The sequence below is a fragment of the Triticum aestivum genome, chromosome 5D (genome assembly GCF_018294505.1).
Source record: "Triticum aestivum cultivar Chinese Spring chromosome 5D, IWGSC CS RefSeq v2.1, whole genome shotgun sequence".
Lineage (NCBI taxonomy): Eukaryota > Viridiplantae > Streptophyta > Magnoliopsida > Poales > Poaceae > Triticum > Triticum aestivum.
The window spans coordinates 426,907,997-426,930,230 of NC_057808.1; the positions used below are offsets into that span (position 1 = coordinate 426,907,997).

The 22,234-nt window shown below is 50.1% G+C and overlaps 1 protein-coding gene across 1 annotated transcript; it reads right to left on the bottom strand.

Moving 5' to 3' along the window:
• Positions 1–3,022: 3,022 nt before the first annotated feature.
• Positions 3,023–6,750, bottom strand: LOC123122376 (protein NUCLEAR FUSION DEFECTIVE 4). Its single transcript, XM_044542570.1, has 2 exons — positions 5,387–6,750; positions 3,023–3,940 (listed from the first exon to the last, which is right to left on the bottom strand). Exons 1-2 carry the CDS (start codon positions 6,550–6,552, stop codon positions 3,460–3,462), a joined length of 1,647 nt encoding a protein of 548 aa, XP_044398505.1. The 5' UTR covers positions 6,553–6,750; the 3' UTR covers positions 3,023–3,459.
• Positions 6,751–22,234: the final 15,484 nt, after the last annotated feature.

Sequence of the window (22,234 nt, forward strand, 5' to 3'; positions counted from 1 at the left end):
AATTCCGAAGATGTTCTCATACGTTTTTTCGTCCAGGTAGATTACGGGGCAGCTTGGCAGAATGAAGGCTCTTCACTTACATACCTACAATAGCAGATTCCTCAGTAGGCTCTGACAGGTAATTGTTTGCAAAGTACGTATATGAAAGCCAACAGCAGAAAACAGAGAACCAAGTTAAGCAAAAGTGGTGTCTATTTACAAGTAACGTCATTTTCTACTTAACGATCAACCTGTCCCGGTCTCAGTGTTAAATCTGCTTAAAGCATCTGCGAGGAAATTTCAACGGTGCAAATATTTTCCAGCTTGTGCTTTATGGTTGAAGTGCCAGTGATGTACCTTATTTGTACTGAAGGGATGAAAAGATGACGATACATAGAATTTTGGAATAATATCTTGACCCGTTGTGAGCCGTCAAAAGCTCTGAAGATTATGACAGGGGCACGCTATTAAGAAGCATCAATGGACCACCCTGAAAAATCAGTCTCTTTATCGTGTCAGCGTCCACTTGTACCGAGTTACCAACCGTGCGTCGAATCAGCTTGCACGGCTTCACTGTTCCTGCCACAATATCCAGAAGGCATGTCAATATCTTTCCTGCAGACAAAAGGAAGGATGTGAATATCAACCTAGAGAGCCAAGATATTTCTCAGAGTGGTTGGTTGAACATAGGAACGGAGACAAGACAATCCAGCAGAAAATGGGACTCAGTTGTCTCAAAACCATATGAAACCTCACAGCAAAAATCTCAAGAGACTGAAATGTTAATACTTAATAGTGGAGGAAAGGTTGCTGTGAGAGACTGAAATGTTAATAGTGGAGGAAAGGTTGCTTTGAACATCAAATATACCTCAATCACTTCACTTCAGATACCAACCCTTCTTCAAGGTAGTTTTTCAGATCACCACCAATCTCAAGGCCGCTGGTGCTTAAGAAACCAGGAACCAGTAATCAGGCCTGCATGAAACTGTGTAGTTTCAGAAGCACTACCACTCCTCCCCTGCTAAAGAAACTGCAGTGCTATCTACCCTTGTTCAGGTTATGGTTCAGCATGGACCATGGCTGAAGGAGTAGGATGCAACATGGGATACATATCTAAATATGAAAAGGATTTGGACGGCCCAGCAAGATATGGTCCTCAGAAGAATATCTCGCAAAAAAAAAAAAGAGAAGGAGAATGATCACCTCCTGATAGCCCACAAAGTAAAATTGTTGATGGCTCAGTAAAGTAAGCAAAGTTTGACTGAATACAGGCACAAGAAGTACAGTAGATTGACCAACCAGGTGAAGTAGTTCAGAAAAGGATACATCAACCAGTGGAGCTTGATGGATCTTTTTTACGAAATCATTCTAAATAATCAGTTTTCAGCGTAAAGCAAACTGCAAGCGTGGTCATGAAATAATATTGCGGACTTGATCTGGAGCTGACCTTATTTCACCGATGATAAATGCTTGCATGGTCGAAGAGATAACAATTACTCGAGAAATTATTAGAATTTTATTTTCTTGATATGGTACCTAGTACCAACAGAGCAAGCCTATCTGTTTCCTGCGTTTCTTTTCCTAGTGACCAGACCATAAAGCTTTGTGAACAACCACAGAAGCCTCTGAATAATAACTTGAAGATTTTTTTTAAGAAATCTTCAAGTTATTATTCCAAAATATCTTAGCCTCCCGAGTTGAAGTTGCGGTAGACAGCACCTTTATATTCCCTACAGAAACTAACTAGCCTAGCTTTATATAACACTCAAGAATGTACCAAGATATACTTGCACTAATAGAAAGAAAAACCGAGTGTATATTAATATGATAGTGACATAACAAAGAATTCATTAGAGTATTTGTTTATTTCCTCTGAAGAGCAAACCCAAATTCAAAAATATTCCCATACATTTGTGTGCATAAGTAGATTATGAAGCAGGTGAGAATGAAGACTCTTCACTAATAGATCTAAAATACTCCCTCGGTTCCAAAATAGTACAAAGTTGGTACAAAGTTGGGTCATCTATTTTGGAACGGAGGGAGTAGGAGATACTTCGGTATACTCATACAGGGAAATGTTTGCAAGCATATATAGAATCCAACATCAGAAAACATGTTGTATATTTTCAAGTATGTCATTTTCTACTTTACGATTGACATGTCTTAATCTCAGTGTTAAATCTGCTGAAAGTAATCTGGGAGGAAATTTTCAACAAGTGCTTTATGGTGAAGCGCCAACGATGCGCAGTACCTTATTAGGACAAGACGAGTGAAAAGATGACGATAAATAGACTTCAGAATAATATCTGAATCCATTGTGAGCCACTAAAAACTCTGAAGATTATGACAGGGGCGCGCGAGATATTAACATCATGAACCACCCCAAAAATTAAGCTCTTTATCTTGTCAGCGTCCACTTGTACCAGAGTTACCAACTGCGTGTCAAATCAGCTTACACAGTTTCAGCCACAATTAAAAAAAAGTTATGTTAGTATATTTGTCAAAGATAAAAACATGTTAATATCCACCAGGAGAGACAGGATATTTCTCCCTTGCAATGAAATTCAGAGTGGATAGTTGAACATAGAAACAGAGACAAAACAATCCAGCAGAAAATGGGACTCAGCTGTCCCAAAACCATATGAAACCTCACAGCAAAAATCTCAAGACTGAAGTGTTAATAGTGGAGAAAAAGTCAGGTTAAGCATCAAGTATACCTCAATCACTTCACCTGAGACCTTCATCAAGGTAAATTTCCAGATCATACCAACCTCAGGCTGCTGCTGGTGCTTGCAAAACCAGGAAGCAGTGATTAGGCTTGTGGGAAACCATGATGTAGTTTCAGAAGCACACAGTCACTCCTTCCCTGCTACAACAACTGCAATGTTATCTACCTTAACCTGAAGGAGAAGGATGCAGTCTGCAGAGCACTGAATTCAGCAGCTCACAAACAGCACTTGCTTGGAATCAGTTATGTGATCCTGAAAGCACTTCTTAATTCCATGTACTGAGCCGAGCACACATAATAACAGACAGACAGACAGGCGACCAAAGGAAATGCACTTGAATTGATGCAAGCTCTTATGCCGAACAGGCTACAAACACAAACATACTACTACTGCCTCCGCTCGGAAATACTTGGCGTGGTTTTTGTTCAAATTTGAACTATGAACTTCCCTGGCAGTACACAATCTGTTTGTTTTCAGAGAATGAAGGAGCTACCACCGGCCTCTGCATCAACCTATTGCACAGCCATAGTAGCATATATATCATCCACATCTAGTATACCAATTGAATCTGCGTATATACTATCCATCTTTGCCCAAAAGAATCAAGGCATGTACTGTATGTATGTATCCCCTTCATTGCTGCGCAAAACTTTACAGGGCAGACGCTGTTGCTCTTCATCAGTCTGAAAAACTGCTAGTAGGTGCTAGCTGTGCAGCCAGCTGAGTTCCTCTGAGAAGAGCGGCGGCCAGCTTAGCTGACCCTCTGCGCGGCGGCGGCCGACCTCTTGGCCCGCTTGGCCTGGTGGATCTTGGCGTAGACCCGCCTGGTCCTGAGGCTGAGGAGCACGTCGAGGCCGAAGCCGACGACGCAGGCGGCGGCCATGACGACGAAGACGAGGCGGTAGCAGTGCGCGCCGGAGCAGGTGTTGCCGCCGCCGGGCACCTTGGTGGCCTCCGCGTCGTAGAGGAGGCCCGCCAGCAGGCCCGAGAAGAGGAAGGACCCCAGCGGCAGGTTGAGGATGAGGATGTTGTAGATGAGGCCGTAGTACTTGAGGCCGAAGAGCTCCGACGCCGTGGGCACGGTGACCGCCAGCCGGACGCCGTAGCAGACGCCGACCACCACGGAGCCGACGAAGAGCGACCCCGGCATGCCGAACGCCATCACCACGTACCCCGCGCACATGAGCACCTGCGACGCCGCGTTCCACACCGGCCGCGGCAGCGCCCTCGTCCTGGAAATTCAGTCATGTTTCACAACGTTATACACTTTTAGAAATATGTTATTTATGTTTGCGAAACAGAAATGAAGAGATTAGGTTGAGTACATAATGATGATCGAAGAGCGAGCAATAATGAGAGCAATCTGAGTTTCTGGATCTCTATGCACATACTAATTGACAGTGATCGATGTTTCGAATATTTCCATGCATGATCGAAAAGCAAGAAAATCAGCCAGTGATCGTTGTTTCGAATCGTTAGACAGTGTCAGAAAATTGTACTCCACTTACATAATGAGTGACTTGGACAGTACTACTACACCATTAGTGATCAAAAAATCACGATTGTTCATTGCAATCTGAAATCCACGAGTTCCTTTCAGAATGTGACACGCTGATTAAAGATCATGCTCGCGCTCTTGTCCAACCGGGCTAACCCCCTTCCCATTAATAAAAACACAGCGAAAATAACAGTTCATTATACAGGTAGGTACTAGCAAGTTAGGCACGATTCATGCGATCTTAGTGCCGAGAAACCACCACCTACTACTGAACTGAACTGTACTGAACCCATATGAAACAAACAGAATTGGCCATAGGCCCATAGCTATCAGGCATAATAAAATATCAGCTTCTTTCTACCAAAAAGCGTGAAAGGGACGCTTCGCCCACCGGTAAAAGGCGCCCGAGCTGCGTGCCCATACGCTGCATAAAGTTGACACTTCTATACTCGTGCAGGTGCGGTCGCAAATTCCTCCACGAAGTTGACGCCCACTTTTGTATGCTCACAGGGCTTTGTTTTGTCCATTAAAAAGCCCCCCACGCCCACGACTTGCAAATATTTTTACTGTACATTTTATCGGCATCACTTTGTTGAATATATCTGGGGTTTCTATAATCCGGGCGTCGGTGAATGTCTTTTTGCCTAAATAAATAAATAAAAATCAACTGCTGCTCACTTTACTCTTCTAGAGTAGGCCTCTTTCGACTTTGCAGTCTCCTTCGTGCTTAAGATAGCACCACCACCGCGGCCATTTCAGTCCAGTTCTTTTAACCAAAATATGGTGGTGCTTAAGATAGAATATGCAGAAAATAATACTTCTACATCTAGAAAGATCCCAATTCCTCCCGCGGACACCACTATGGATGTATGGAGGCGCCGGCCCATTCATCTCAGATCTCCTCTGTACTTCTCACACGACCCAGGCCACGCATTATCTCATCTGAAAGCAACATCCACGAAATCTCTGCGCCGTCCATGCGTTTTTATTTTAATTTATTTGATTTTTTGGCCAAGAACGTTCACGTGCGATTGTGTGGTGGGGTTCGATTCAATTCTGAGCAAGCTAGATATAGATACGGCCCCAGATCCGTACCGTACCACGGACGGAGTTCGTACCGCAGCAGGAAGGGAATTAATGGCGGCGAGTAATCATGGAGTAAAAGGTGGAGGTAACGTACTTGATGAAGTGCTCGGAGATGGTGCCGGAGGCGAGGCGGCCGAAGAAGCCCCAGATGCTGGTCATGGAGACGAAGAGCGAGACGTCGGTGTAGCCCATGGCCACGCCCATCTGCCCCAGGTTGTTCATCACCGCCAGCCCCGTGCCCACGCCCATCAGGAACGACGAGAAGAGCACCCAGAAGTCCACCGAGCACAGCGCCTCCGCGATCGTGTGCTCCTCCCCGAGCCGCGGCCCGCGAGCCTCCTCCCCGTTGCCCTGCAGCTGCGTCTCCACCGCCTCCTTGGAGTCGAGCAGCAAGGGGGCGGCCGCGTCCTCGGCGTCGGCGTTGGCCGCCTTGCGGGACTTCATCCAGGACGTCCAGCCCACGTACGCGGGCACGGCGGCGGGGGCGGCGAGGAGCACCATCAGCACGGCGACGAAGACGGCGGAGACGAGCCCCCCGCCGCCGCCGACGCCCGTTAGGTCGGCCGCCAGGAGGTAGAGCGCGATGGCCACCGCGAGCGTGCTGATGGCCGCGAAGCCGCGCGCGTCGGCCTCGTCCCCGCCCGAGTCGGCGCTGGCGACGCGGCCCTCGCGGAGGAACACCATGGCGACGGCGCAGACGGCGGCGGGCACGACGGCGAGCATGACGAGGAAGGAGGCCGGGTCGTCGGCGAAGAGCGCGGAGCAGACGTCGGTGAAGATGGCGGTGCTGAGCCCGACGTAGCCCTTGAGGACCCCCGAGACGGGGCCCCTGCTGCCGCGGAAGTTGCGGATGCAGGTGACGAGCACGGCGGTGTTCATCCAGGTGGTGGAGTTGCCGCCGAGGCAGAGGCAGACGCACATCTGCCAGTAGGGCAGCGGCGATATGGTTTTGGAGACGACGAGCCACTGCGCGCCGTAGCCGAGGAAGCCCTCGAGGGAGCCGATGGCGAGGAGGAGCCAGGTGGGGAGGCGGTCGGAGGCGAGCCCCGCGAGCAGGCCGAAGGCCTTGCCGACGTCCTTGGCGACGGAGAGGCCGTTGAGCTGCAGCTGCGTGAGGCCCATGAGCGTCTTGATGGAGTCGGAGTAGTTGGAGAAGGTGTAGTTGTTGCCCGAGATGCACTGCACCCACACCGCCGCCACCAGCCCCAGCCACCGCCCCCACGCCGTCCCCGCCATCGCGTCCAGCGCCGTCGACACCATCGCCGGCGGCCAACGTTACCTACCACGGCTCCTCTTTCCCTTTGCTTTGGCCGCGTCTGCTTGGCTGCCTGCCTCGGAGTGGGCGGGAGGCGGTATGGGAGGGAGGGCGGGAGCGGGGGCGGTGGAGGCGCGTTGCTTTCCGCGCGTGTCGCGCCGCGTCAGTGGGGCGGGTGGGGGTTTTCGTCTCGCCTGGGAGGTCACGCTAAGATTGGGGGTTTAGCGAGGAAGATGGCGGTTGATTTTATAGGCAGGGGGAGACACGGGCCGGGAGATTTCCTCGGGCTCTTGGAGTCTTGGGGAGCAGGCGGGACATTGTCGGATCGACGGCGGTGATTCTGTGGATTTTGTTTGGTTTGGCCCTTTCCGGACGAGGGACGGCGGTAATTTTGGAGTGTGAACTATTGACAGTGAATCGCGGCGACTATTTTGGCACGGACTCATCACGGCGAGACTCTGATTTTTCCCTCGTTAATTAATTAATTTTGTGATGATGACGTGAACGGTACTGCCGTTTTCTTGTTCAACCTAATAGCTGTTACATCAGTTTTTGAGTTTGCGGATTGTCGGTTGCCGTTGTATTTGGCGGGGTGGGGGTGACGTGTGCGCAATCTCTAGCGTACATACATGAATGATGGGGTAAGGTTGGGCCGAAGATGGTTGGATGTTGGTCACAGGTATTGAGAAATATGGCAAATATACTCAGTCTTTATCGGGAATAACTTGGGTTGACCATATTGCTATACCGAGACTGGTTACCATGTAGTATATATATTTAGGGTCATTGTACATTGTGCATATTTGTATCTATCATGGGTTGATGAATGCATTTATGTAACAAGTACTTGGACTAGTAGTATATCATTTGATGTTGGAAAGATACTTGCACTTTGGATGAGGAGTAGTTTATTAACAGATTATTATTATTTTTCCTTTAAAATGAGTAGTATCTAAATAATATTGCCAACGGCGTGGGTTTATGGCTTAGAGTTAATGATATTGCCAACCGCGTAGGTTTATCGCCTAGTCACCCTGAGACAACAGATATAGTCGCCTAGCTATCCCAGGCCCTCCGCGCTCTGGCGTTATCTGGAGCATGCTTCCTCCCTACTGCCGACAAAACGATCTAGTCGGTTGTACGTAGAGGTCCCCACCCTCTTGAAGATTTTGGATGCTATAAACGGGAAACAACTTTAGGAATCGGTTTGATTCCTATTATGTAACTTTCAGAATAATCATATTTGACTTCACTAATTTGGACTCGCCGATAATGTTGTTTGTGATATTCTGAAGGTTGTATCTTCTATTGCGGCATGACTCTTCAAACTATTTCACGTTAAAGTAGTGTATTAGCAGACCTCCACCTCGCGCCCTCAGCCATTGCGCGGGCTAATTGTTGATTTATTATGGCGGAATTACTATGCATGTGGAGAAAAAACTTTATGCTCGTGCGTTGACTTTTACATGTACCCATGTATGGCAAGGATATCCAGACGGACTGAGGCTGAAATTCGAGAGAGAGACAGATCTTCGATCATGTAAAACCATGGGCCATGAAAGATCTGAATGTTTTGACACGGTTAGAAAATGTATCGACCACGTCACAAAAACTAAATTCAAATTTGATACAAAACTCATGCAACAGAAAAAGAAAAATCCTCTCTCTCATTCTCTCTCTAGCGCTGAATGAAAATTGGTCGTAGTTTTGTTCAATGGTATGGCACAGAAACAGACGACGGAGCTAGCCCCGGGTGCACTAGCGTACGTCAACTGTGTGTAGCATGCGAGTACATGAAAGTACCTTTCTACACCTAGGAGCAAATGCTCCTGGTGTGAACTGTAAAATCAAAAAAATAGGAAAGGTTTAAAAAATTTCAAATTTTTTTAACATACTTTCACAAATGTTTGTTGTGCATTCAAAGTTTTATCATGAAATCACATTGGTGGAAGTCGTAAAAAAAATTAGAGCTCCAAAATGCTTTTGTAAGTCATTTTCAGAGCATCGATTTTATTTTTTTCTCCCACGGCCTCGACCAATGGGATTTTGCAATGAAATTTTGCATGCAAAAACATTTGTGAAAGTATGCCACAAAAAAGATTCAGAATTTTTGGATTTTTATTTTATTTTACTGTTCACACCAGGAGCAGATGCTCTTGGGTGTAGAAACTCCACGTCCGCGAGTACAAGGCATCTGATCCGGATGATAAAATAAGATTTTCGATAGATTGATCGACAGCACTTGGTCAACGTGCAGGCACGTAGCTATATTCACGGCGCAAATAATACATTATCTCTGTGACTCTGTCCCTCGAAAGTCACTCATATAACATGCTTTGCCTTTCTGGTTCGGTGGAAATAATAGTCGCTTTTGCCAGAAGAAACTTGCTTTCGTTCTTTCTCTTTTTTGTCAAAAAACTGCTGAAACTTGTTCGGATCGTAGACTTGGAGCGTTCGTAGTACACGTATACCAACATTATTAATACGCACGAGGCGTGTGAAACTCATAGTGGCTTGCAAGCAAGCATCGATCATCTGTATCTCTATCACCGGCTCATATCATGGATCTCCTTGGGAACCGAAACTCACACGCATGCACAGCCCATCCCACCAGTAGCTGGCCACGTAGACTACTGCTGCACTGCAGCACAAAACTGGTTGCTCTCTCCTCCCCTTCAGATTCTAATATCCAAAGGCACAGTTGGCACTGGTCAAAACGTTTCTTGTTCGAATTCCATTTTTTTTTCATTAAAGTCGTGCTGTTCATTTCAATTTACCTAAATGATAAAATATCACACGTGTGACACGAAATAACACTAAGCTGACGTGTTTAATTTATAGTCCCGGCTCCTTCTTAGGTCTTAGCAGCCAAAAACGGAAAAGTGGGTACTGCGAAGAAAGCGGACCACTTTGCCACTCGAGGTTGGCCGGGAGGAAATTAATTCAATAATTGCGTCGTTGCTGAGGGAAAGCAGCTGCATCGCTGATTGACAATTCCTAGATTAAAAGCTACAAGTAGTGCCTGCTGGTTGTAATGGGAAAGCAGGAGTACTACTTTATTCATATATTAGTAGTAGCATAATATTTATTATGATACTCAATTCTGTTTTTCTTTATTTAATTGTATGACACATCATTAATGTTGTCTACTCCCTTCGTTCCTAAATATTTGTCTTTTTAGATATTTCAAATAAACTACCACATACGGATGTATATAGACATATTTTAGAGTGTAGATTCACTCATTTTACTCCGTATGTAGTTACTTGTTGAAATTTCTAGAAAGACAAATATTTAGGAATGGAGGGAGTAGTTGGTATGCATGATACTACGACCAGTTAGAATACTCGTTTCACACAGTTACTCTATGGGCGTGTTTGGTTGCCGTGTGCAACAGTGCCTTCATCGCATACACTTCTCTACTCAGACTGGCTATGCAAATGCAGCCTCAAATGCACCATATGCATGTTGTTTGGTTGCCTGCATGCCCTCTTACCTGCATGGGCTGAATCACACTGCCTGGTGTTTGGTTGCCTGCATGTTAGTCAAGGCATGGTGTTTGGTTGTATGCAAGGCCTCATGTGTGGCAACCTCTTTGGCTAGTTGGTGAGGTTACCACCACACTTCGGCAGCACACATCATAAGCACAACAGACTATAAACAAAGCATGAACTAGTATAATTCAGATATAAGCAGTACCACAGATATAACAGTTCAACGCATAAACCATCAACTAGCATAATTCAATAGTACGCTCGAAAGAGGTGGCCCGGCCCTACTCCTTGGCGGCGAAGGCGTCGTCGTGCTTCCCGCACTTGTTGACGACCTCAATGCCATCGTCGTCGAAGATGATGACCTTGAGGGTGTCGGGAGTGAGGAGCTTGAACGTCACCATGTAGCCGATCTTGATCTGATGAACGGCTGCGTAGGTGGCCCAACCCTGATCCAGGGTCACCCGCCCGTTCATCAGCTTCACCGTCACCTTCTAGGAGCAGCCGGTGTTGTTCCTGAGCTTGAACTCCGTCGGCACCGCGACGAAGTGCTTGGTGAAGTCCAGGGGCATGGGGATGCACTCAAGCTTCGGTGCAAGGATGACCTTGCAGAAGTGAGTTGGGCCATCCTCCTGATGGTAGTGGCCGTAGTTGCGGCGCTTGTTGCTGGGGGGCTCCTCCATGCCCTCGTCGTCGCCACCCTCAGGCGTCTTCGGGTCTTCCTCGGAAGTGGGCAGCAGCTCAATCTCGTCGGGCATTGGGTGAAGGGGCTGCTTGCCCTTGCTGTCAACGGCCGGGAGCACCTCCGTGCCCATCTCATTGTTATCCTCGATCTGCACACAAGTCATGGAGTCAGGCATTGCACAGAGTTCATGGCTAATTCAAGAGCTTGTAGTTAAAACGGCATGACTGTCACTCTTCTCCTCCTCTCCATCCCCCCTATATTTACTCACCCTGCCCACCACTATTTACCAACCCCCTCTCTTCTCTCACTCTCAACCTTCCTCCTCCCCATCGCCATGAGCTCTAGCTCCAGCTCCAACGCCAACCCCTTCCCTTGGGGTATTGGCTGGAGGGCCTTCTTCCTCGGGTGGACGGCTGGTGACCGGACCAAGTTCGAGAACACCATGGAGGTGTGCTCGAACTTCGGCTCCATGCCGGACATGCAGAACGAATCAAATGCCGTGCTCATGAAGGCCACTAAAGAAGAGCTGAAGACGCTGATTCCTGACCCAACGAAGGGCGCGATGGCAGTTGACATCATTCGCTGGGCCATGAATCAAGCCGTCTCCGATGACCCTAAACAGAGGAAGAAGTGGTGCAAGTACAAGACCTACTGGGCTCCTAATGACCGCCGTGCCGGGAGACGGCTATCGCGTCGCCGGCGGTCATCAGCGGGAAGCCTAAGGAGGAGGAAGAAGAGGCGGTGCACATGCTAGCTAGGGCGCCGGAGCCAGTCCGTCCTACCTGGCAGATCGACCTCGACTCCGCCGAGGACGACGAGGACGATCCGCCGGCCGGCACGGCGATGAAGAAGAAGATGAAGGCCAGCGGCTCGACCAGCCGCTCCGCACGCCGGTGATGGCCGCCGCGGTCAGCCGGTGTCCGTTGGGTACCCCCTTTCCCCCTATTCCCCTATCCCCCAATCCCGAAATCTACCTTATGCATTCCGATCTTGCATGTATGAACTCGTATGAACTGCTATGAACTAGTATGAACTACCCCTATGCTTATCTACCTCTATTCCCCATTCCCCTCCGCCGTGGATCGAATCTATCGCCGTGGATCGAATCTAGCGTGCATGTCGAAGAGAGAGAAGTGCTTACCGCCATTGATGGAGTCCGCTAGTCTTGTTCCTCTGCTCCGATCCGCCGCCGCCGGTAATGGAGTCCGGTGGTCTTCTTCCTCTCCTCCAATCCGCCGCCATCGGTGAAAGTTGGGAGAGTGGGGAAGAGTGGGGAGAGGAAGCGGTGAGGGGCGGTGAGGCTAATAACTGCCGGTGCTTCGGGAAGCAACGCGGCTTCTCGAGGGTGGCCCCGCGCGTGCAGCTGCGCGTGCCCACGTGCACCGCTCGGGCCTGGCCCTGGAGAAACTGCCGATTCGTGCGTTCTCAGTGAGGCAGGCGCAGAGCTGCTTTAAACATCGTGCTATGCAGGCCCAATAGTAAAACTAGGCAACCAAACAGCCCACACTCATCCCGTGCGGCCCTGGTTGGGCTCGATGCGGGCAACCAAACACACCCTATATGGATGCTGAGAAACGAAGCGAACCTCATGGCTCTTGCAAGTGCGATCGACCTAGCTAGTAGGAGCGCCGTGGCATATACTGTTAAAATGTATGTATGTAGTGCGCACGTCGCCTCCTATATTGTAGGATCTGAACTGACTACCCCGGCCTGCGTGCCTTGTCCATGGGGTGTATATATGTAACACTGATGTATGTGTGATAATCAATACAAGAGAGCAAGTTTACTCTCCAACTTGGTATCAGTAGTCTCCAGGCCGCCGCCATGTCGGAGCAGCACTCCTCTTCCTCCTCCGCGGCGACTCTCTCCGCCACCTCGTCGCCCTCCCTCTCCGGCACTGCTCCCTCCTCGGCCTCCTCTAGCGCGCGCACCTCCCCGTTCATCTTTGGCACTCTCTCGGCTAACCCTAGCGCCACTGCCCCCACTTCCTCTCAATTCGCCCCCCTCTTCTCCTCCACCGCGCCGCCGCCGCCCCCGGCCAAGCACCCTATCCTCAACGTCGACCTCACCAACCACATCCGCTTCCTTCTCAATCCCGCCGAGCACAATTACCACAAGTGGAAATCCTTCTTCCTTATGGTCCAGCTTCGTTACGGCGTCATGTATCTCATCGAGCACCCACCCCCACCCAACGCCAACAGCCAGTATCTCGAGCTCGACACCCACGTCGCCCTCGCCATGTATGCCACTCTCTCTGATCAGATCGTCGACCACGTGATCGGCGCCACCACCACTTTCGATCTCTGGTCTCGGATCAGGGACTACTTCCTCGCAAATCGCGCGGCTCGGTACATGATGCTCAATCATCAGTATCGCAACCTCAAGCAGGGCGACCTCTCCGTCGACGAATAAACGCGCCGCATGAAGCTGCTCACCGCGGGCCTCGCCGACATCAACCACGCGGTCTCCGAGGTGGATCTGACCACTCAGTTCCTCCACGGCATCGACGGCCGCCTCGACACGATCCGGGTCGTGCTGGGGGACACGGTTCCCTTGCCCCCGTTTGAGACCGTGTTTTCGCGCCTGAAGGTCGCCGAAGAAAACCTCGCTCAGTGCACCGCTGACGCCCCGGCCACGGTCCTCGCCGTCCATGGGCTCGGTGGGCCATCCGGTGGCTCCGGATCCAACAGTGGTGGCAGCTCTTCTTCTCGTCCGGGCGATCGGGTAGATCGTCCCCTGGACCGCATCCCCGATCGTGCGCCTGGGCGCGACTACAACAACCGCAGCGACGCTAGTGATCGCGGTGGTGACCGTGGACGCGGCCGTGGCCGTGGCGGTCGCAACGGCCAACAAGGTCGTGGTGGCTCCTCTCCCGCGCCGTTCAACCGCTACATGGGGTTCTTCGCCCCGTACGGCATGGCCATCCCTCCACCGCGCCCTGGCTGGGTGCCCCCGAACGCCGCCGGTGTCCTCGGCCCCCGTCCGGGCTCCCATGCTCAGGTGTACCCGATGTAGTACTCCCCCTACCAGCAGCCGTCTTGGGATCACATGGCTCCCCTTCACGCCGCCTACAGCAACCAGGGCTTCAACAACACCGTGCCGTCCAACGAGTGGTACCTCGACAGTGGCGCCTCCAACCACGTCACAGGCAACCCTGGTAACCTCAGCCACTCGAATTCTTCTTTACAGCGTAAATTCTCTAGCATTGTTGTAGGCAATGGCCATCACCTTCCCATTCATGCCACCGGCTCCACCTCCCTACCTCCCCACAATTTCCAACTGCGCAACATCCTTTTCTCCCCTTCCGTCACTACTATCCTCATCTCTGTTCGCCAATTTACCAAAGATAATTTTTGTTCCGTCGAATTTTACCCATTTGGCTTTCTTGTGAAGGATCTTCGCACACGGAGGGTAATCCTGATCTCCGCTAGCTCCGGCGACCTCTACCCGTTCTTCGGCAATAACACGACGCGGTGCACTGCCCTCTCCGCCACAACCTCCGATGGTGACGTGTGGCATCGTCGCCTCGGCCATCCAAGCACCCAATCCTTCCATGCCATTACTAGTAGTTTTCCTTTTCAATGTAATAAGCCATACACTGGCCCTTGTAATGCTTGCCAACTAGGGCACCAACCTAGACTACCTTTCTTCTCCTCTACTAGCCGCACCAATGCTCCTTTCGAGCTCATTCATTGTGATCTGTGGACCTCTCCGGTCGTGAGTTTTTCTGGCTATGAATATTACTTGGTTGTCCTTGACGATTATTCTCACTTCTCTTGGTCCTTTCCATTACGGCGCAAATCGGACACGTCCATTACTCTCCAACGTTTCTTTGCTCATGTACGCACCCAATACAACGTTGTCATCCAGGCCCTCCAATGCGATAACGGTGGTGAGTTCATTAACTCCACCCTCCGTTCCTTCTTCTCTACGCATGGCATCTCCTACCGTTTCTCGTGCCCACACACCTCCCCTCAAAATGGCAAGGCCGAACGACTCCTCCGCACCACAAATGACGTCGTGCGTACCCTCATCTTCCAAGCCAACCTCGCCCCGTCGTTTTGGGTGGAGGCCCTTCACACGGCCACATACCTCCTCAATCGCCGCCCCTCCCGTGCCATTCATGGCCATACACCTTACTATCACCTACACGGCATCCACCCCACCTACGACCACCTTCGAGTTTTCGGTTGCCTTTGTTTCCCTAACCTATACGCCACAGCTTCACACAAACTTGCCCCCCGGTCTACTCGTTGCGTCTTCTTGGGCTACCCACTCGAGCACAAAGGCTACCTCTGCTACGACTTAGAATCGCGCCGAGTCATCGTTTCACGTCACGTTGTATTCGATGAGACCGTTTTTTCCTACATCTCTCCCACACCACCAACCAGCTCGCCATCAGCCACAAAAGATCCCAACCACCAAATCTCGCTGCAGCCGCGTCTTCCCGATCCCCACGCACCAGCTGGGCCCCGCCACCCGTGCGCACCCGCCCCACCGAGCGATCCACCAATCGCGTCGCCCCGCACACCGGCCACCCAATCCACCCGCTCCACGCGCTCCACCCCCACGCGCTCCACCAGCCCGACCGAATCTTCCTCGCCTCCCGCGCCGTCCCCACCTGCTGGCCCGCAGCGCACTATCTCCGGCCGCAGCCCTGCCAACCAATCTACCTCGGATCGCGCGTCCACCTCGTCCACTTCTCCTCTGACCGGACCCCCCTCGGATCACGCGCCCAGCTCCGACCCCAGCGAATCAAACCCAGCCTACCACACCCCGCCACGTCATCCTCCCCGTGCCATCTCGATTCAGCCCCCTGTAAACGCACATAAAATGCACACACGAGCCAAATCTGGCTTCTGTCAACCCAAGCGCCTCTTCCTCGCCACCCAAACGGACTCCCCCATCTCACCCATCCCCGCCACATATCGCTCAGCCCTCCGAGACCCCCATTGGCTACATGCAATGCAAGATGAATTTAATGCTTTAATCAAGAACTCGACTTGGTCTTTGGTTCCCAAACCTGCAGGTGTTAATGTGGTCACTGGCAAATGGATATACCGCCACAAGTTCAATCCTGACGGCTCCTTGGCGCGGTACAAAGCTCGGTGGGTTGTTCGGGGTTTCACTCAAAAGGAAGGCGTGGACTACGAGGAGACTTTCAGCCCGGTGGTGAAACCGGCCACGATCCGTGTGGTTCTCAGCCTCGCCACCTCTGGTTCTTGGCCCATACATCAACTTGATGTCAAGAACGCATTTCTTCATGGCGAACTCAAGGAGACAGTCTATTGTGCACAACCATCCGGCTTCATCGACCCCTCTCACCCGGATCATGTTTGTCTCCTCCGTAAGTCTCTCTACGGCTTGAAACAAGCCCCCCGCACGTGGTTTCATCGCTTCAAGTCCTTCCTCTTATCCCTTGGTTTTCATGCATCCAAGAGCGAATCCTCACTTTTCATTATGTCTCACAGGTCCTCCATTGCTTACCTACTCGTCTACGTTGATGACATAATTCTCACCGCAAGCACACCGCATGTTCTTCACTCCATCATACACTCCCTCAAAGCAGGATTTTCCATGACAGACCTCGGCGAGCTCCATCACTTCCTTGGCATTAATGTCACACCCAACCGATCCGGCCTCTTCTTGAGTCAGCAACAATATACATTAGAGGTTTTGGATCGCGCCCATATGCTCAACTGCAAACCCGTGTCCACCCCGATTGACACCACCGCCAAACTCTCTGCTATCGATGGCCGCCTCCTTTCCAACCCAACCACCTATCGCAGCATTGCCGGTGCATTGCAATACCTAACCCTTACCCGTCCGGACATATCATATGCGGTGCAACAGATTTACCTTTTCATGCATCAACCAAGGGATACTCACATGCAACTCATCAAGCGTGTTCTTCGCTATCTTCGGGGTACCACCCACTTTGGACTTCAGCTCTACAAGTCCCCCTCTCTTGATCTCGTGGCCTATACCGACACCGATTGGGCGGGTTGCCCTGATACGAGAAAATCCACGTCGGGGTTCTATGTCTTTCTCGGCAACAACTTGATCTCCTGGTCCTCCAAACGCCAGCCGACCGTTTCCCGCTCCACCGCCGAGGCTGAATACCGTGGCGTTGCAAACTGCGTTGCCGAATCTTGTTGGGTCCGCCAGCTTCTCCACGAACTACGGCGCCCTCCTTCTCGAGCCACCATTGTATATTGTGACAACATCAGTGCATCTTACCTCTCTTCTAATCCGGTTCAGCATCAGCGCACTATACATATAGAGATTGATCTTCACTTCGTCCGTGATCGCGAGGCACTCGACGAAGTGCGGGTTCTCCATGTTCCGTCCAGTTCTCAGTTTGCAGACTTGTTCACCAAGGGGCTTCCTTCACAGGTCTTCACTGAGTTTCGATCCAGCTTGAACGTCCTCCCAAACGGCGTTCCAGCTGAGGGGGGTGTTAACATGTATGTATGTAGTGCGCACGTCGCCTCCTAGACTATAGGATCTGAACTGACTACCCCGGCCTGCGTGCCTTGTCCATGGGGTGTATATATGTAACACTGATGTATGTGTGATAATCAATACAAGAGAGCAAGTTTACTCTCCAACTTATACTGCAGGTACATCGTGCCGACCACTGCCCACGGTGTAAAAGGTACCGGTAACGATCATGGCCCGGTCGGCGCATGTATAGCTCAGCCTCGCCATCTGCCACTACTAGGAAAAGGCCTACTAGTGGCGCACCAGTTTTGCCTACTAACGGCGCATTACTGGTGCGCCACTAGTACCACGCCACTAGTATTAAATACTAATGGCGCACCACTGGTGCGCCATTAGTATCTGGTATACTAATGGCGCATCACGCCGTGCGCCATTATTATCTGACTTAGTAATGGCGCACCACATAGAAGTGCGCCATTAGTAACATTTTTTTTTCAAATATTTTTTCAGAATTTTTTTTTAATTTTTTTTCGTTTTTTTCTTAATCTCGGGTCAATATGCTTAATCTCAAGTCAAATCGCACTAAGTGGTCAAACTTCCCGGAAGGTCATCCATCCTCACACTACTCCAGCCCGAGCACGCTTAACTTCACAGTTCTATCCAACCCCAGCACCACCTCACTTAACAGGCACTTGTTGATATATCTACCATATCAATCCTATTAAACCTTGTTGATGTCTAGGACTTTGTTCATGTTCATGAGTATGATGAAATTTTGAAAAATATTTCAAACTTCTCGGTCATATTACGTATCATTTTTTGAAAAAAAATTCCAAAAAAAATTCAACACCAATTTTTTTTCTGTTACTAGTGGTGCACCTAGCAAACGGTGCGCCACTAGTAAGTTTGAAATTTTTTCAATTTTTTTGCCTCTAGATCTTGAAAGCCCAGTAACTTTTTTTCTGTTAGGTTTTTGAGGATTTTGAAAATGTTTAACGGGGTTCTGTTAAATTCGGATGTAACTTTTTGAGTAGATGATTTTTCATATTAAAAACTTTTTAATCCGAGTTCGTATGCAAAAGTTATGCCCATTTTATAAATTTCAGAGAGATTTTGCAAATAAAGTTGAAATTCATATTTGTAAATTTTCCCAACAACTAGACCACATATCACATGGGAAACTTATTTTCTTTTATTTTTTTGACATTTCCATTATTTTATTTTATTTTTTTTAAAACTGAAAACGCGGTTAGGGGGGGTGCATTCGGTGGAATTTTTGGGTCAAGTTAGTAATGGCGCACCGTGGGAGTGGTGCGCCATTACTAGTTTTGAAAAAAAATAAAAAAAATTGAATTTTTTTTTAAAAATCTACTAGTGGCGCACCGTGGATGTGGTGCGCCATTACTAGTTTAACTAGTAATGGTGCACTATCCCCTGGTGCGCCATTACTAGTTTTGAAAAAAAATAAAAAATTTGAAAAAAATTACTAGTGGCGCACCGTGGATGTGGTGCGCCATTACTAGTTTAACTAGTAATGGCGCACTATCCCCTGATGCGCCATTACTATTTTTGAAAAAATAAATAAAAAAAATTGTTACTAATGGCGCACCGTGGATGTGGTGCGCTATTAGTATTTGGACACTAATGGCGCACGCGCCATTACTATATAGTAGTGGCGTACCACATGTCTGGTGCGTCATTAGTGTCCATATCATCTATAGCCCTTTTTCTAGTAGTGTGCTTTCGTACTTTTACTTTTTAGTTTTCATGCACTGAGGCGGATGGAACCGCGTGAAGCACGCCTCCTCTCCCGGCGGCAACAGTGCCAGCCCCAGGTCTGTCTCAGGTGTGCACTGCTGGTCTCGGTGTGCCAGACTGTGCCGCACGGCCGTGCCCAGGTCCAAGTCCAACGGCGGAGAAGAGAAGCCAAGTTGGCCACTTCTACATCAATCCAGCACAGGCCAGTTTGTCAAACACTACTGCCCTTAATCCGGTTGACCTTCCCAAGCCCAAGCCAGACCCATGGCCGCGGGACGTTCACGTTACCGCGACGTCCATGCATGCGAGGTTTTCGACCTCAACAAAAACGTACGCGGCGGCACGCACACGGCAATCCCGCGGCCGCCGCCACGAATGATTGGACGGCGAGACGAACGTGCATGATGCAGCCGCCAGAAGCGAGATGCAAACCATGGGCTCAGTTCGTTCCCATGCACCTCTGCTCCTTTTTTTTAGGATAGTATATCCTCCCTCTGTTCATGAATAAGAGATGTGATACAGATAAAAAATGCCACCGAGACTTATACCTTGTGCCCCTTCAAAATTTTCCATCGCACACGCCCCCGAGCTAAGGAGAGGAAGAACAAACGAGGCGCCGCTAGGGTTTGGGGCCGCCGCCACCGCCATCTCCGGCCACCCCAGCGGCCGGAGCTAATCCCCCAGCTAGCAAGACCTCCCCTCCCTTCCTCCGCACTCCCGGAGGTCGCTCTCGGCCTCCTCCCCGCCATCTGTGGGCACGCCACTGGCCGGATCCGACGTTGTCTCCCCGTGACTGCTGCTTCGTCGCCTCCGCCGACCAGATCCGAAGCTGCCTCCCTCGTGACTGCTGCTTCAGCGACACCGCCGGCCAGATCCGGCGCTGCCTCTCCCCCCACTGCTGCCTTGACCACGCCATCGGCCGGATTCAACCTCAACCTTCCCGACGACAGCGCCTCCCTCTGGCCGTGGTCAACCACAACACTGCCGAGGCTCCTCGCCGATGAACACTACTGCTTGATGTGTTAAAAGCTTGGTAGTTTGTGATATGCTTGTCTTTTATTTGTATCGTAGAAGGCACGCTTGTTGTTTACTTCGTGTATGAATGCTATGAACAAATTTGAAAAATTGTTGTGTATGTGTAATGCTAATGAACAAATTGACAACATGGGAATTTGACAATTTGTTCATAGAGTGAATGTATGTATGTCTTTGCATATTTAATGAAAAATTTAAGTGATAGATACTCGGCACTACAAAAATTTCGGCTAAATTAGGTGGTCAGCATGATGTTTGTGCTAATATACAACTCAAATCAAATAAATCAGTGTTGAAATAATATCTTCAACATTCAGGGGCATTATAGACTTTCATTACCACCTACAGCCTCACCAGCCGTCCTAAAAAAGTTACCAAACAGACTTTTTGCTCTTCTCAGCTTTTACCAGCTCCAACCTGCTTCTCAGCTTCTACCAGCTACGGCCGCTTCTCATTCAGCCGCAGCCCAAACAAACAGGGCCTTAGCAGGCTGGGAGTAGCTCTTGCCTGGATAGGCCAAGTTTTAGAGATAGCGATCCATCCATCCTCCGGTCAAATCACACGTCCAAATACAACGGCTCACGGCGAAAGTCTCCCGAGTTTTGAACTCCACATACGGGGTGCTACCGACCGGGTAGTGCAAGCACTGACGGGGACGGGCCGGAAGACGTCGGGACAAACAAACAAACAAACGCGGACGAGACGTCGCGGATACCAGCCGCGACGCGACGATTTGGCTCACCTCATCGGGCAGGAGCGCGCTGGTTCACTGAAAGAAGAATGCGGCCTTTGGGTGCTCTGGAAGCCGGCACGGACCAAGGGAGGCAAAGTCACCGTCCTCCCCGATCGCAAAGCTAGCTTCCAACCGCCGGGGATCAGATCAGATTGACGATGGCTGTGGAAGTGGAGATAATTAAGTCTCGCTCGCCCAAAGAAAGATTATTGGCGTCGACGCGTACGTGGCGCTCTCCGGATGAGTTTCCACGTCTAGTCACACACACATTTCCGCGCGGAAAATATCCTTGTGCCAGTAGAGCGCATATATATATGCTGATGTAATGGCAACAGACGATCACACACCCATTCCATTGGAGTGCACATTCTGGCTAGTCGCAGGCCAGAATTGGCATGAGACAAACGAGTAAGTCGTAAAACTCATGTATGCACGGTCAGAGCATACAACGATATGTATGCATGAACCCTATCTGCCGAGTGAAGTTTTTCTTGGACAAGACCGAGTAGGCGCCAAAAACAGCTCTTGAGCACTCCAATGGTCGGTCGCGTTCTATCATAATTAATTGGTTGACAAAGCTCTTGCGTTGTGAGTACCGCTACTACAACTATTATAGCACGCGATCGATAGCCGCCGGACAAGAACTTGGAAAATACAGTAGTACATGCGAGCACGAAGGAGCAACGTACTGTGCCAATCATCCAGCAGCTATATATTCCTAATCGAGCGATCAAAGAGAATCTATTAGCCGCACGCAACTCTGTTTGATTTGATTATTAAGCCTCAGCCAGTAAGCCAGCTGGGAATGTAGTAGTACTCAGTTAACGGCGAACGGCCTCGCGCCCTGTCGCATTGATTGCTAGCCGGCGGGTGGTGCCGATACGTCCGGCGCACATGCAATGCGAGCGGCGTATCTTACCGGACCGATCGGGACGTCTACGGCCCCGGCCGGTCTGATAAGCCGTCTGAGTTCTCCAAATGGTGCCACTCAAAGGTGGCACGCCTCCGCACGTAACCTGTGTTGCAGTCTGCTTCCGACGACGATGGCGGACGTGATTTGTGCTAGTATTTTTCTTCCTCGTCTATCAATCCGTGGTGGATGCGTGCGTGCGTGCGTGCGTGTAGTGTGTGGAACGTGCATGTCATGTGTCCTCCCGTGATAAGAGAATTCCAGTTTCTCTACGAGCACCCTCTTCCGCTTCCGGCCATTGTTTTTGTTTGTTTATTCCCTGTATGTATGTATGTATGTATGTATGTATATGTGCTACATTGTACTCCTCTGGTAATAGCAGCAGCAGCACATAGCGATCTTGTAGATTTCTTTTGCGCACAGGGCCAGCGTATCGCAGCACGTCCATAGCAGTCGATGTCTGTCGTCTGCTCCAAGTGTGGTCCGAGAGCGGCACAGATGGACGGCCCGCAGCGTCGTTTCATGGACCGATCAATGGAGCCTCACCGGCGCACGCATCTGGTGGATCAGACCGCCACGCTTCACGCATATCCCTGTGCTAAGCTTTTACTTCGGCCGGCCTCTTCCTTTT

Bases quoted from the DNA above. Each gene is read 5' to 3' on its own strand.
- LOC123122376 (XM_044542570.1), bottom strand. From the start codon at position 6,552: ATGGTGTCGACGGCGCTGGACGCGATGGCGGGGACGGCGTGGGGGCGG. The intron at 3,941-5,386 runs GTACGTTACCTC...CTGAATTTCCAG, and splicing joins ATCTCCGAGCACTTCATCAA to GACGAGGGCGCTGCCGCGGC.